Source organism: Eptesicus fuscus, chromosome 14, assembly GCF_027574615.1.
Source record: "Eptesicus fuscus isolate TK198812 chromosome 14, DD_ASM_mEF_20220401, whole genome shotgun sequence".
NCBI lineage: Eukaryota > Metazoa > Chordata > Mammalia > Chiroptera > Vespertilionidae > Eptesicus > Eptesicus fuscus.
Genome location: NC_072486.1, coordinates 62,288,252 through 62,304,803, shown reverse-complemented (window position 1 = coordinate 62,304,803; position 16,552 = coordinate 62,288,252). Strand labels below are relative to the sequence as shown.

Sequence of the window (16,552 nt, the reverse complement as noted above, 5' to 3'; positions counted from 1 at the left end):
TAAGGAATACAAATTAGTATTCATATCAGCTTAAGGAAGACATACCTAGGAAAGTAAGTCTGCTACAAGAAAATACATCACAAATTCCAGGGTAGAGGGCAGCACAGGGGAAATGAACCACCCTCCCTTCGGCTCAAGAAGAGCTGACTGAAGGCCTACTTTTAAAAACGTGCGTGTCCACAGCGCGCCGTGTGCCGGCACATTTGCTGGAGGATTTGTGGAACTTCCCGGGTGGGTGTCACTCTTGCCCATTGCTCTTTCCAAGTTCTGTGTTGTTGTCAGGCATCTGTAGAGCCGGTTGTGCCCATCGCCAGTGGGTGCTGACTGAGACTGCCGCAGGGGGTTATCTTTAGAGGAAGAAGGAAGCAGCTGGAGGGTGGGGTAATGAGAGGCTGCCCCTCCGGGTGCCACATCCTGCAGGTCTCCCAATGGTCTCAGTAACCATTAATGATTTCGTATAGTTCCATTGTATCGAGGAGAGTGATAAAGTGGTGCTTCTCTGTTATTCCTTCCTTCTGCCCTTTTTAGCTAGAATTCTTTTAATAAAGAACTTTTCCCGAGGGTGGAGCAACTCTGCCTTCATGGTCCCTGATCTGGGGTGAGCCGTTATCTAGCTGGCCAGTCAACACAGAAGGGCCACTGTGCAGAGGAGGGGTCAATGACATGGACCCAGAGGAATGTGTTCAAGTCTCTGTTATGTCAGTCTGCCCAGTCGACTCTACTTCCTGATTGTGAGACCCTCTTCCTCTTCATACCTAGTCCCTTCTGTTCTCAACTGAATTCCTGTGGCATCCCTCTGTCTGTCTGATTGCCACGGGTCTTGTCACCTTTATTTAAATCCATTCACCGTTTGCAGGCACGGTGACATAGTTCTTTGGACGAGTTTCAGGTATGTAAGATGTGTAAGTTCTGGGGACCTAATATGCAGCATGGACACTGGTTAAAAATACCGTACTGTGTACTTGAAACTTGCTAAAAGGGTTGATCTTAATTGTTCTCACCACACACAAAAAAGGAGAAATAGAAATGCTAACTATGTGAGGTGATGGATATGCTAATTAGCTTGGATGTACTGATCATTTCACAATATATATACATGTATCAGGTTTTACACAATTCCTATTTGTCAGTTATGCTTGAATAAAGCTGGGGAAAGCTCTGGGAAATAAATAAAAAAAGAACTTGTCCCCATTAACAATTTGCTTATGCTAAATACAGTCCAGATAGGAAAGCAAGATGAATACTTAAACAGAATGCAGTTTTTTGAGATCCATTTCTCTCTCTGTGGAGACCAAACCCTGGAACTGTCCATTTAGTTCCACCGTCCAGTCAGCTTCTGCAGGGCCTCCCTGCCTGAGCAAATGGAATTCTGCCCGAAGTGCTCTTAGAAATCCTGCTGTTTGTTTTCTGAACGGTACTCTACAGGTTGTGCTGTGTGAAGGGGTGAAAAATTTCTGGAAGTTTCTTTGCCTCAGTCTAACCCTGTTCAGAAGAAGCAAGGGCTAGATGGTGGGCACTGGGGATGGGGTGGGGGGTATTTCTTGTATTAGTCTCTCTCCTTTTGTGCTGATTTGAAATTCTCTATAGTAAAAATTTTGAAAATAATAACAGAAAATGAATCTCTGCTCCTAACTCTGGATAATTCCCGGTATTCATTTCTATACCTGACTATCGTAAACTCGGATGGCTTGGTGACTTTCTCCTGAGGTTTCCGTCATTTTGGCTCCACTTTCTGTTTAAAAATATCAAAACCTCACATGTTGCCCAGACCCTATCCACTGGTGCATAGACTTTGGAGCCCTTGAGTGTTGTGCTCACTCTTCTTCCCGATAGTTTCTCCTGGAAATGGACTAAGCACCTCCTGCCCTTCTCTGTACAGTCGGGTCAGATGTCCCCCCGAGCACGCATGCTCCACCAGCCTTAGGTGAACGCCCTTCTCTCCTGCCACTTCAGGTATAGCCCTCGTGCTCGGGTCCTCAGCAGACCTTGGAGTCCGCTGGGTCCGCCCCTCGTGAGGCGCTCAGTCCGCAGGATAATGAACACACCCTGGTTCTGAACACCGAAGCCGCCAGCCTCGATTAGTGTTCCTGGGCACGTGGTCATTTCAAGAGGAAATCATGAGTTTATATCTCCAAAATGTGTTTTATAATAAAAGTGAATTCATTTTTAACATTTGGCTTATGGTGTGGGGGCAAGAGGCGTTTGCTGCTGGCCTGCAAAATCAGGCAAAGGACACGGTGACACTGTCCCACCCAGACAAAGTCACTGCTACAGAATTTATTCCAGAAAGGAGTTTTTCCAGGTGAGGCTTCATAGTGCCTAGCAAATGCGGAGAAAACCTTGGATGCTGAGAAGTGCTTGTGGCACCAAGGCACCTGTGAGGCTGCTCTTGGCTTCATGAGAACATGCAGTACTTGCCAGGTATAATGCACGTTTTAATCCACAAATCCCTTCAGTGCACCCAGAAGCCTTAGACAGGAAACACGGAAAAGGAAGATTAAATGTCCCAGAAGCAGCTAATGTAACAGCAACAGAACCACTGGGAGAGTGCTCTCTGTTTCCCCCGGCCTTACCCTCCCGAGAGTTACCCGCACCTCCTTTTCTCCATACGGACATGCTCTTCATGACCTTTTTCTTGCCCTGTGTCTGTCCTCTCTCCATCTGGTTCTTGTTTGTTACTCTCAGCCTCTTCGCCTGCCGCCTGCCTCCTGGCCTCCCTTCTTTACCTGATGTTCTCCCGTTTCTACACCAGCACGTACCATGCCTGTGTTTTCATGTGACAGTGGTTGCCCTTAGATGTCAGTCACTGCTGTGAAGTTTTTTCAGGCCTGCAAATAAACTTTTTTAAAGGACTTCCCTCCTGCCTGCCACCCCTAGAGACACCTGTTGATACCCTTGATGGCTCTTTAAAAATTCCAGAAGTTACTTAGGTAATACATGGTTTCATTTCTTATTTATTCCCATTCTTCCCAGTCACACAGTCTTCTGGTTCCGCATTTAAGCCAATGTGTACCTGAGACATACACTTAGCTTTCATGTCCATAGACCACAGAAGGCATTGCATTATAAATTTTAAAGCCTTTGGATTTTAAGAATTACTTCTCTTTTACCAACTGTTGTATTTAGTTGATACTTTGTTTAGCTCTCTAATTTTTCTCTCACGATCATCAATATTTTTCTCCTAACTAAAGATATTTCCATGACCAACTTGGAAGGCCTTTGGGCTGGAAGATTCAGTTACAGCAAACAACAATTCCCAAAGGCTTCCCGGACTGTGAGGGCAAATGAAAGGCCCATTCTTCCTCGGGCCGTCTGTCCTGCTCTATCTTGTCGGGGGTGGAGGAGGGGGGCAGTCTGTGGTTCCGGGTGACCCTGACCAGGCCTGCAACTCTGTGCTCTGCTGGGCTTGAGCCTGGTATTAGTTTCTGGAGGGCTTTAGAAGTATATCAGAGTGATGGCATCGTCATACTGGCCCTGATCATATATTTCATATTCTTAACATTGATCAGTGGTTTAGTCCGGATTACGTATTCACCAGGGCACTGGATCAGCAGCTACCTCATGTGTCCCGGTGCCGTTTCAGTGCCAGTTCTGACCATCACTGCATTTCCGAGAGGACGCTGCCCGCCAGTCCATCTGCCCTGATTTCATGCCTTTTATCTCTAATCTTTCCATCTTTGAAGGCCTCGGGGAGTGATGTGCTTCCTGGCAGGAGCACACTGCTGCTGAAAGGAGATCTGTGTGTCTCTGCTTTCCTTTCTGCTTCCTGAGAACTTCAGTCTCACATCTGTGCCCCCAGCCAGACTTCCTCAAACCTCTTACTCCAAGTCAGTCATCTTTGAAAAGCAGCTGACATTTACCAGGTACCTACTGTGTGCCAGGCACTGTCCCGCACGTTAGGTCGGCACATCCAGTTCTCAGCAAGCCTGTGAAATAAATAATTACTGTTTTACACATGAGGAAAGTGAGGCTCGCGAGCCTGTCCATGGCCGGGCCAGGATTCACACGGAGATCTTTCTAGCTGGGAAGCCTTTAATGAAAATAAAAGAGCCTATTTAACCATCCCACAAAATGCACCTGGACAGCCACACTGCGTTTGGCTGTAATACCTGAAGAATATTGTGGAGAAATCCTACTTCATTCAGGAGCAGAGGGAAAAGCTTCAGGCTCTTCAGTCTGTGGAGGCCAAAGCTAATAAGAATGTAATCAAGTTTCTGAAAGTCATGACGAACATGACCAGTTGTCATACTCAATTATTAAGCATCTGTTATGTTCAAGTTGCTCAGTATTCAAAGATAGTGTCTTGCCAACAATCTTAAGTAAGCAGATTTCTACAGAAAAAACAAACAATAACTACTTGGAAACAGGTTAGCACAGAGCTGATGCCAAATGAATGGTGGAGGCATTGACATCACAGGAAGAGGGAGCCTAGTGGGCTCTTAGGTCTGAGGTAACCCCGTGGAAGATGCGGGACTTGTTAGAGCAGGACTGACATTGGCAGGGATAACTAGGCTGAGGGACCTGTCTGAGCAAATACATGTGGTGGTGAGGGCACACTGAGGCGACAGATATGGTTGTAATGAAGGGATATGTAGGGTATTTGTGGGAAAGGTGGTGTAATCCCTCACCTGTTAGCTGTTAAGAGAGCCACCAAAAGTGTGTGAGTGTGTATGTGTGTGTGCCATCATACAGCAGGTAAGCGATAAAACTCATTACCTCAGGGAGGTCAGTTCATGAGTGTGCAAGGCTGTGACCCTAAAAGTTACTCATCGGCACCCATGGTGTACCACAGCCTCCCCAGCGGTGCCACCAGCAGAGACAGACCACTACAAAGCCCGTGGCTTCCTGTTTTGCACATTACAGAACAAAGCCACTTTACGTGAGTAACTGGTCTGAATTTTCAGAACATGACCCCATATCCATGACCTTGTGTGGGAGTTTTAGGCCATCTCTCTGATTGCTGTGTGGAGAATAGACTGCAGTGGAGCAAGAGCTGAAGCAGGATGACAAAGGGAGCTGAGCGTAGTCCAGGCCAGAGGTGATAGGGGTTGGCCTCGGGTGGCGGCAGTTGAAGTGGTTGGATTCGTGTCTGTATTTGAAGGAAGTGGACAGATTGGCTGATGCATTGCGTTTCGTGAAGTCAATGATGACTTGCCTTCAAAGTTTTGGGCCAGAGCCAAAGATGTAATTGCCACTTGCTGAGGTAGGAGAAGAGTGAGGGGAGTATTGACCACTGGGCTCAAGAATGATACTAACTGGTAGAAAACTAGAGCAGGGCTCATCGTCTTTTACAGGGAAACTCGATCCCAGCCAGCAGCTCCTCCAGGGAGTTTGTTCTGACGGCTGTTTGACAAGGAAATCCTTGTGCTGGGTGGGACTGAAGCTCCTGAGTCACCTTTGGCCTCTTTTCCCATTTGGCCAGTGTCAACCTTACCTAGAAGCCTGTAGGAGAGGCAGCAGTGAGCCCTGCTGGCCCGGGGCTCCGTGCTTGGGCATTCTGTTGCATGGAGAGACTCCCAAGAGAAATAACCACTCAGACTCTCTTGGTCTATGTGTTTTTGCTTTAAACCTTTTATCTGTTTACTTTGCATTTAAAGAAAAAGAAAGGGGATTGGATTTACTAAACTGAATGAACTCAGGTTTCTTATAGCTTTGAAGATTCGGGTACTAGAGATTGGGGGGCTTCTAAGTACATGCCTTTATGAAGGTCCATGGGTCTGCCAGAGGAGCTTGCCTGTCATCTGTGAGAGGGCAGAACACCTGCCCTGCTGCTTCTGCAGGGTCTTAGCAGAAATCAGATGATATGCAGGGGGTGTCGGAAAGCTTTGTAAAGTCCTCTACAAATGTCAAGAGTGTTATTACTCAGATTGTACAGGTTCTCTCTGAAAAAACAAAAGGAAGGACTTCAAGCCCTTAAAGCAGAATGTGAAGGGTTTCCTGTTGCTTGATTAATTGAAATGACCCAGAATGCAAGCTTAGATTAACACACGCCTTCTAGATTAGGGCTAATCAGGGCCAGACTGAGCAGATGCCGGGACAATCCCAGCCTGATGACTGTACCTCAGCATTTAATCATCTCTTCCAAGGGCAGCGGCCGATTTAGTACCTGCTGGGTTTCCAAGCTCCCAGTCCCCTCCCCCTCCCTCACCATGGACATAAAGGCTGCCAGGTCAGAGACTCTGAGACGATTTAATCTAATCCATGTCACAATGGCTGGGGGGCGGGGGGTGAAAGAGGAGAGAGACTGATTCTAAAATCCCACAGTGGGGTGGTAAGGCATTTATTTAAGGTAGCGATGGACTGAAACTGCCTGTAGAAGATAATGGAATTGGAATTTCAAGGCATGTGAGGTTATGAAATTACCTTATATATGGAATTTCTCCTTCTGAAAAGCTTTTCAGATATGTAGTTGCCTTTACCAGTTATTCCCTCTCGAGATAGCTCTGTATGCAAGTCATTTCATCACCGTGTTGTAGAGGCCAAATTTATTTCTTCCCTGATTGTGGGGTAAAGTACAGAAGATGAAATCTTTAAAAGTGGTTCTGTTTGGATGGGTCCTGAATAGTTTTTATATTGCTGTTTTCTGGGTTGGGAGCTCCCATTCTAAAACAGCCTAATCACCCCGAGACTCATCCAGTTCAATCGCTCAGTCCCGAGGACAGACACCTGTGACATCTCAGAAGGCAGGTTTCATTCGTGAGTGTTAAAAACATTTACTGAGCTCCTGTTGATCGCTAGAGACTCACAGATGGAGACTCCATCCCTCCCTCAGGAATTTAGAGGCTCCTTGGAGACAAGACATGCAAACAGCAATAATGAATAGGACCATTGCCTCCATGGAGTCCAGTACAGAGTGCTGTGGGAGCCCAGGAGAAGAGGCGCCCAGGTGGAGAACTAACTGTTGAAGGAAGAATAGGAGCTCATTCACAGAACAAGCAGAGGGTAGTCAGTTGAAGTGGAAGTAACTACTCCTGTGTGGAGGTGTGTGTGGAGATCCATAATCAAGTAGTTCACCTGGCTGGGTGTAAAGAGGCTGATGGATCACCAGGCAGACTGGACCACAGGGGCTGACATGAGGGTTTAAATACCTGCATTGGGATTTGGACTTTATATCCCACTAGAGGCCCGGTGGGGGGTGTCCCTCAGCCCAGCCTGCACCCTCTCCAATCTGGGACCACTTGAGGGATGTCCGACTGCCCGTTTAGGCCCGATCCCACTGGACATCCCTCTCACAATCCAGGACTGCTGGCTCCCAACCACTCACCTACCTGCCTACCTGATTGCCCCTAACTGCTTCTGCCTGCCAGCCTGATCACCCCCTAACCATTCCCCTGCTAGCCTGATCGACGCCTAACTGCTCCCCTGCCAGCCTGGTCACCCCTAACTACCCTTCCCTGCTGGCCTGGTCCCTCCCAACTTCCCTCCTCTGTAGGCCTGCCCCCCCCCCACTGCCCTCCCTTGCAGGCCATCTTGTGGTGGCCATCTTGTGTCCACATGGGGGCGGCCATCTTATGTGTTGGAGTGACGGTCAATTTGCATATTACTCTTTTATTAGATAGGAAAGGCCACTGAAGAATTGTGAAAGAGGACAACAAGATCATGTTGTGTTCAAAAGATCATCTGGGTATAGCAGTACCTGTATTTCTGCATTTGAACCTTTCTCTGTTTTATTCAGGGCAAATCTTCCATGATTTTCAACCTGTGTTAACATGTTGGTCATGGACCCACATCAGAGGAAACCCAAATATGTCATAAACCAGGGAGAAAGGGGGCAAGAAAACAGGGTGAAAGAGATTTAACTGACAGTTCTTTCCGTTCTCTCCACCCAGCCCAGACCCAGGTTGCTCACAGTAGTCACTGTGTCTGTAAAGTGTGTGACTTAGTCCCCAGGCTTGAAGCTTCTTTAACTGAATCGAGCCTGGAAGCAAGAGCATTACGATGAAATGAAAGTGATCTTTGCTTCTGGTTTGGCTGCTGTTTGCCAGTGTGGGTTCTTTGGAGGAGTACACACTGGCCTCGCTGATGCATGTTTTGGGTTATTTCATTAACTTTGCCTGTTTGACCAGAACAGAAGATGAAAGTGATGATCGTGACACACCGGGGTGGATGCCATTTCCCCCTCTGTTCTCTCAAATTTGCTGCATAGCCCTTGCCCTGGGCCCCTCATCCTGACCCAGAGCTCACTACAAGTTGTGGGTTCTCTCTTTCCTAGATCCCGTGGCCACTCCTTAAGACTAAGAACATTTTCCTCTCCGACATCCGAAGGCATTCTTGACCCGCTTTTGAGAAGTCCCACAATATTATGTTCCCAGATCTTTGTAGATGACTTTTTTCCTTCTGCCATCTTTGGGAATCTTGGCATCTGTTGTGCTGAGCATCCAGTGGGCCTGGTCAGGCTGGCACTCATGTGTTTCAGTTATAGATTTTATTTACATCCTGTCGGATAATTTCTTACCTTCTGTTTTTTCTAGTCTCTCTGGAACTCTTTTATCAGAGATTGACCCTCTTAAATCTTATATTTTCTCTCCTACTTTCCATCTTTTAATCTTTTCTACTCTGGAAGATTTCCTTGACTTTATCTTCATACAATTTTTTGGAATGTATATCATTTTATTTAAAAATTTTTCCATAGTTCTTTTAATAAAAGAATCTCATTTTTATGATACAAACCTCTTCTCTTTTTGAAGATATTAGATTTGGGGGGCATTTGTTTTCTTCTGCTCCCCACATTGTCTCTGCTCTCTCTGTGTTCCTTAAGAGTGAGACACTGAGAGGCTGATTGTCAGGGTGTGTAGGGCAGAGCTAGGTGGCCAGGAGTCCTTGGGGTAAGTATTAGAACAGCAGGCCAGGTTTCTCATTGTCTCTTCTCCTCCCCCCGCCCCCCTCCCACCTGTCCACCTCCAAACATCACTGTAAGTCTTTTCTTGGGCCTCTCCAGGTCATTTCCTCAACACAGGTGAATTCAGATGTCCTGTCAACAACAGGGTTGGGGGTGGTGTGGCCTCCTGGTCCAATCCGTTGAATGCAAACTTTCAGCTATTCCCTGTGTTTGCCTCTTCCCCTATTTCTGCAGGAGCTGGGTCCCGTGTCCTGAGCCCTCCGTGGACACTGGAGTTGCAGTTTTCATTTCTCTGATGAGGCAGAATCACTTGATATTCGCTTTGAGTCTTCCAACCATATGTTGACCTCCCTCATTTCTATCCTTTTGCCCCCCTTCACTATAATTTTAGTTTTAGGAGGAAGAGGAGTTTGATGCATGCATTTATTCTGCTTTATTTAATGGAAATCCTTTTTTTAATGTCATACAAAATCACCAACTTTCCCTTCGTAGGAAGAACTGCCCTTTTCTGAGATTACATGCTTCTTCCTTCCTTTGTGTTAAACCTTCCTTTCTACTGTGAAGTAATGGAATGTGAGGATGTAGTTAGGAGTCTTTTTTTTTTTAAGTTGACCCCAAAATGTATTTTAAAATTTTATTGGTCTGTGAAATCTTAAATCAGAAAACTTATGACCTAGACTTCTTTTTTCCTGCTTTGTTTTTTTCAATAAGCTGACTTTAAGTGGAGTGACAGTGGCCAGAGCCACGATAGGATTGAGGGAAATGTTTTGTCAAGCTGAGAGAATTTGAACAGAGGCAGAAAGGGCTGGCGAAGCTAGTGTAGCCGAATATCAGACAACAAATGGAGGCCTTTCCTAGAGGACGGTTAAGGCAGGCAGAGGGATGGGCTTGTAGGAAGGGGACAAGGATGGGCTATGCTTCCTGCAGGTGGAGGCAGGGGCGTCATCTCTTGGCCAGTTGGGGAGGCCATGCTCTGAGGCATGTTTCCACAATTTCTCCTCCCTTTTCTTCCCTGACCGTCTGTTGTAAAGAATTAAATGGGGGTAAAGAGGGCGGGTAATTGTGTGTGGAAGTGGGTACGTGATTCCCTGAGGAATTGAGCTGGTTGCCCTGTCCAGCCAGTATCTGAAGCTGAGCCCGATCTCCACCAACAGTCTCCCCTCTCTCTCCCCAGGACTGGTCCAGATCCCTGTGAGCATGTACCAGACTGTGGTAACCAGCCTTGCCCAAGGCAACGGGCCGGTGCAGGTGGCCATGGCCCCCGTGACCACCAGGATAGCAGACAGCACAGTCACCATGGACGGCCAGGCGGTGGAAGTGGTGACGTTGGAACAGTGACGTGCAGCCATATCATGGCATCATTTTCTAGTCTACTTCAGAAATTTTTACACATTGCAGAGGTGCAATCAAATGGAATTAAGTCTCTCGACTTTGGAAGAAAAGTATTGTTAACCCTTTTTTAAAAAAGGAAGAAAGGCAGCGGATTTGGAATTGCATTTTTTTAAAGCACCACTCTTGATTTTCTGGGATTGGTGGATTAAGATACTGCGCTGTCAGTTTCACTGTCCCTAAAAAGCCAAATTGTGGCAGGACTTCTTTCTGCAAAAACATGTATGTATACTTATGTGTGTGTATGTGCGAATGTGAATATATGTATATGTGTACATATGGATTTACACATTTACATATATATAAAGTATATATGTGTACATATATATATACATATATCTATATATATATGAAACCCGCATGGAATTATCTGTATGAAATTAAGGTGCGCTGTGGAAAAAAATAATTCACCCAGTTTAGTGGGTGTAGGGTACGTGGCCAGACACAGTCACTGATTTTTGTTCATACCAGGGTCATGCGTTGAGCTACTGACAAACTCAGGTGGAGGTGACCATGGCCTTCACCAAAGCTGCCTCCCAGTGGCCACCAGAACTCTCCCTGCTGGACTCACTTGCGGAAGGAAGTGCCAGAACTGGTGGGGTCCAGAAACTCTGCTTGCAAGGTCCAGGGGCCCCAGGGCCTGGCCGCTGAGCCGCTCCTCGGGCTGGCCCAGGTGCTGACCTTGCCACAGGCGGGTGAATGTCCTTAAAGCTCCCAGGCAGGGACAGGAAGGTTTCCTCCACCTCCCATCACCTCTTCGCAGGAAACCTCTTGATCTCATGACTGTTAAAATACTGCTTTGGTTTTAAGGTCAGTCCTAAAGTGGTCATGTATATGAACTGAAGGTAACAGAAGTATTAAGGGTTTGAGGAGTGTGTGCGCATTGTGTGTTTGTGGGTGTGTGGAGGGGGGAGAGACTGGGAGGGCGAGTGGGAGGGGTTGGAAGGGGAAAAGAAGGAGGGAGAGAAAAACTCAAAGACCAGGGTTCACCAGTGGAAGCAAATTTTCTACTTCCTCTAACTGTAGCTTTACAGAGAGGAGGTTGGCGCTGACGGGCACCTGCCCAGGAAGGCTGGCCATCACACCGGGCTGGGGCATAAGAAGAGAAAAGAAAGGACTGGGTGTTTCCTGAGCTCCGGGATCAGGCCCTCTCGGAAGGGACCTTGCGTCCTGGTGCGCCCAGGCCCCGCACAGCTGCCTCCTCACGGTGTCCCTGGGTCTGGGCTTCTCTGTGACTCCTCATGTCTGGGATTTCTCAGCTGCAAGCCCTGAGTCACCAGTGGCTAAATTCACCTGACTTTTCGACAGGCCAAATCTCCGCTCCTTGAGAACAGGGACAACTCTTCCCCCTCCTCCCGGGCCCCCCACGTGTGATAGTGTATTTAATGTGTTTTTTTAACGCAACATTAAAAAATTATTCCTGTCTTGCTCAGCCTTTGAGAAAAGTTTCAGATTCTTGTATTTGCTTGTTTTATATAAAATTATCCAATGTTCTTTGTATGTTTTTTTCTGTACGTTATGGGGGGAGGGAAGGGAAATTTACATATAAACAGTCTAGTTCTATAATTTGTTATTTTTATAATTATTATTTTTTACCGCCATTGTGAAGCTGTCCAGGGACTTTAAAGTCCATGATCCTTTGTGGTGAAATAACCTCCTACTAGTTTGAGAAATTGCCAAGAAGAAGAAAAGCAAAACCCAAGTAGCAGAGCATGGATTCTGTGTTGTTTTCCATTCTGTCTATTACTGCCTCATTCAATAAATAGTCAAAAATGTGGCAACAGGAAGTGGGACTGTTCATCTCTATAGGAGCACTTAGTCTCAGGAGCTCTTGGGGTGGCTTGTTCTGCTTGGTAAAGGGTGCTCAGTGGTCTTTGAGCTCTGCTCCTTGGCGTGTGGAGCTCTGTAAGGAGCGTGCCAGGATCTCCTGCCCGTCTGCGTCACCAGAGCAGCTCCCTTAAATCAGTTCTATAAAATGCTGATCTGGGCAGGAGGATCTAGTTTGAAGAATCCTAAAGATTTCTAGGGGTTTATTGCATTCCACATTAAATGTCAGAATGGGTGCAGCCCTGACTGGGTAGTTCAGTTGGTTAGAGCAGTGGTCGGCAAACCGCGGCTCGCGAGCTACATGCGGCTCTTTGGCCCCTTGAGTGTGGCTCTTCCACAAAATACCACATGCCGGCGCGCACGTACAGTGCGATTGAAACTTCGTGGCCCATGCGCAGAAGTCTGTTTTCGGCCTGGGCGAGTCTATTTTGAAGAAGTGGCGTTAGAACACTCAAGGGGCCAAAGAGCCTCATGTGGCTCTCGAGCCGCGGTTTGCCGACCACTGGGTTAGAGCATCATCCCAATTCACCAAGGTTGCAGGTTCGATGCCCGGTCAGGGCACTTACAAGAATCAACTAATGAATGCATAAATAAGTGGAACAAATCTCCCAAAAGTTAATAATTTAAAACATTTTTGAAGTCAGGATGGGTGATGGTGCCTATGCACGTGGGATCTCCCCACATGAGTGTTGAGTGTTGCGGTGGGTTATCCTGGGTTCTCTCACAGCTCACTGCTTTAACGTACCTCCTGCCACACCCCTAGTTTCAGGCCCTTCCTACCTTCCTCCCCCACCCCCACCCCCACCCCCCACCCCTAGGATGGTTGTGTACTTCCAAGCTTGTGCCACTCTGCCTCAGCCTGGAATGATGCCTCCTGGCCACCTCCACCACCCTTTCTATCTTTTTGGAGTTGGATATTTGGGTCAGTGTCCAGGTCATGATTATGGGAATATTTGAATGGGGAAGTCAAGAGGTGTTTTCCTTGATGACAGTGGCTTGATAAAGCCAGTACCACCTCTTTCCCTTGCACAAGTGGCACATCGTCACCTATTTTCACCATGAGGTTGGACCGAGAACGAGGATTGATTATAGCCAAATCAACCGAACGTCACTGCCATTGGCCACCCATGGAACAGCTGGGTTACCTGAAGTACCTCCTTATGGGAACGCCTTCTCTCAGAGGGGCCTTACGAGACACAGAACATTCTGTTGGCCTGGCAAGACCCAGACGCCTTTTCAACAAGCACGTGTTGGAAACTGGTGAGCCTGGTGGAGACGGTGGCTTCCATCACTGCTCGTTACCAAAGGAGCTGCTAACTGCTGCCCGCAGGGACCGGGTAGGGAAAACCAGTGCATGAGGTGGAAGTGGTTCAGGTGTGAGAGGAGGGCGTGATGGGGACGGGCAGGTGGAGAGCATGTGTCCAAGGAGGACAGCCTCCTGCGTGCGGGAGGAACATGGACCCAGGGGCCCCATCTTCAAAATTTTCCAGAGAAGCCAAGGAGTCCAGACTTATGAATGAATCTCCTAATTTCAACAATAAAAAATCCTCTACCTATTCTGCAAACAAAATAAAACCCAGCTGTAGACCAGGTCTGGCCCGTGGGTCCGTTTTGTTTATCACGAATGCTAACATGTGCCAAGTGAATAAAGCACGGCCACTGCCCTTGAGAAACGAGAGGAGGAGAAGTTGCTGTGAACAGATCCCTGCAGCCCAGTGTGATGAGACCCCATCTGAACCAAGTAGCAGAACGAGCTGTGACCTCACATTACGGGTCTTCGTTAAGTAGTGTAGCATCTCGGCCACGGACAAGGATCTGGTTTTCATAGAAACCAAGAGACTGGGCTACGGACTTTTAGTTCTTAAGTCCTACATCTGAGAAGACCTATTGGTGATGCTGGTGACTGCTAGAGTTACCCGAATTCAGTGAGTGAGCCGAGGACAGCCGGAAAGGCAGGGAAGAGGAGGAGCTCACCTGTAGCTCAGGCTGCCAGTGTGCCCACCCCTCACTCAGGCCCAAGTGAGGCTCGTGTCCAGCACTTCTAATGTGGAAGCGGGCCTGCACCTCAGCAGTCACCTTCCTCCCTATCCGTGGCCATTCTCCTCCCCTCCTCACTGATGCCCCTGGAGCCTCACTGAGGGTGTGGCAGTTGTACCAAGACTGGTGGGTCCCTTTGGTGTCAGCAACAAAATTCAACAGGGAAGACACTGACCGTTATTTGGAGCAGAGGCTACGTGGGGTGAGGAAGAAGGGCTCACATGCCTCCTCCCCCCTCAATCTGGAAGGGCTGTGGGCCGCCCAGGTCATCAGCTCGAGCCAGGCTGTGGCCTCAGCACAGCTGACGCTCAGATGTCAGTCCAGGGCCCCGCCGTGCTTGCCCACTGGCCTCTGCCACTTGCTCCAGGTTGGCACTCGGGGAAGATCCGCTCTGGAGGCAGTGCCGGGGGAGATGTGACGGGAGCACCTGACTGAATAGCTGGAGAAAGGCTTATCCGCTTGCCATTCCACTCCTGGGCTGCTGGGCCTTTGTGTGCATCCTCAACCCACTTTGAACTTGAGTTTCTCCCTCTTGAAAACCGCTGGGCCATTAGCAAACGTTTGTCAAAACTGCCTTGCAGTGTGTTTGTGCTGAGTCGAGGGGGCAGAGGGTAGGGAAAAGGGCAGGGATAGCATCAGCAGAGGGCAAACCCGTGTCCCCTGAGCCTGGGGCTTGCCCAGAGCAGCCTGGCAGGCACAGGCCTGCAGCCCCAGCCTGTCTGGAGGCTTCACTGGCTTATTTACTACTTGGTGGAAAAGACTTAGGAACTGCCACCCCCCGAATGGAATGGCCTTGTAAATAAAATTGTTGGTGCAAATTAACCTAACTGGGTGTCAACTCAAATTTGTTTTCAATTTACCTACCCTTTAAGAAACTAATAGTTATAAGTCACTAGAGGCCCAGTGCATGAAATTTGTGCCCGGGCAGGGTCCCTAGGCCTGGCTGGCAATCAGGGCTGATCAGGTTCCCTGCCTCCCCACCTTCCTGCCTCCTCCTTCCCTCGCTCCCTCAGCATCCCGCCGTTGCTGGTCGCCCGCCAAATTCTGCGCCACCCCCTGGTTGTCAGCGCAGGTCATAGCAAGCGATCGAACTCCAGGTCTCCCAGTCGAACTCACAAGGGGACAATTTGCATATTAGCCTTTTATTATATATGATTACCAATTACTCAATGGCTGATCTGCAAAATACTTTACGCCTTTATTTCTAATCTTCTCCACAGCCCTGTTAGATTCCATTTTATTGGTGTGGGAACGGGCAATCTCCCAAGGTAAATGTGGAACTCGTGAAAGGAGGGCTGGGGTCAAACTCTGATGTCTGTCTCTAGAAGCTCTGCTCTCTGTGCCAACCACGCGAGGGGCAGGCGGCAGAAAACAAGCGGTGCATCTAGAGTCTCGTTTTTAAAATAACCTCCAGGTGAGAGCTGAGCAGCATGTGCAGCCTCTCCCAGCGGTGAGTGTGGTGCCATCCACGGTCCTCGCGAAGGACTTGCCACGCCCAGAGCAGCCTCCCTGCGGCTGGGCCTTGTCGTCATATGCACACACACAAACACACACAGGAACTTGCGTACAGCAGGCACTCGATGCAATCTCATCGGATGAGTGACCCTAGTTTTCCAGAAAATCCGGAGAGCACAAAACATCCACCCCACACATTCTCATTACTAAAAAACTCCTGCCAAGGTCCAATGTTAATATTGTTAAATAATTTGATGTGAAAATGTTGATTTTATTCCTAAGAAAAATCTGTGAGATGCTACCCAGGTTGAAGGCTAGTGAAGATGCTGGTGCCTGAACACATTCTTGGGCATGAGCAGCTACATTGTTTTCTCCTTTAAAAGTCCCAAGGCCCACCTTAGGTGGTTTGGCTCAGTGGATAGAGCATCGGCCTGCAGACTGAAGGGTCCTGGGTTCGATTCTGATCAAGGACACATGCCCAGGTTGCAGGCTCAATCCGCAGTGGGGGGGGGGGGGGGGCGGAGAGGGGGGGCATACAGGAGGCTGCCGATTGATGATTCTCTCTTATCACTGATGTTTCTATCTCTCCCTTCCTCTCTGAAATCTTGATTTAAAAAAAATTTTTTTTTTAATGAGGAGGTATACTTAAAAAAAAAAGCCCAAGGCCGAAACAGAAGAGAGAGAGATCAGTTAATGTTAAAGCCCAAGAAGCTCCCTGCCAGGAGGCCAAGCCAAATCTTGGCTAAGTAGTTAGACTCTTAGTTTGGCCTAAGCCCAGTCTGTGTGCTCCCTGGTGCCTTTGTGTGGAAGAGAACTTTAAGGCTGCGAGGACGGTAGCCACCACCCCTGGTTTAGGCATGAAAGGTGAAGGTTAGAGCCTGGAGGCCTGGAGAAGCCCAGTGCCACACGCTGGTGGCATTGCACCAAACTTCTGACTCTTGGTGGGGCTCATTCCCCCCCCTCTTTGACCCCCCCATGCACACACTCACACACACACACACACAC

The 16,552-nt window shown here is 48.2% G+C and overlaps 1 protein-coding gene across 5 annotated transcripts in view; it reads left to right on the top strand.

The window, feature by feature from the left end:
• Positions 1 to 11,660, top strand: part of NRF1 (nuclear respiratory factor 1) — a 131,100-nt gene extending 119,440 nt beyond the window's left edge. For 2 of the 5 annotated variants that reach the window (XM_054726034.1, XM_054726035.1), the window contains exons 11-12: positions 10,014 to 10,450; positions 11,255 to 11,660. In XM_054726034.1, the coding sequence (XP_054582009.1) occupies positions 10,014 to 10,177 (164 nt within the window). In that variant the 3' untranslated portion in view covers positions 10,178 to 10,450; positions 11,255 to 11,660. Of the gene's footprint in view, positions 1 to 1,833; positions 1,849 to 1,953; positions 1,966 to 10,013; positions 10,451 to 11,254 lie in introns of those variants that run through there. The other 3 variants (XM_028129035.2, XM_054726037.1, XM_054726036.1) reach the window with 3 other exon arrangements.
• Positions 11,661 to 16,552: the final 4,892 nt, after the last annotated feature.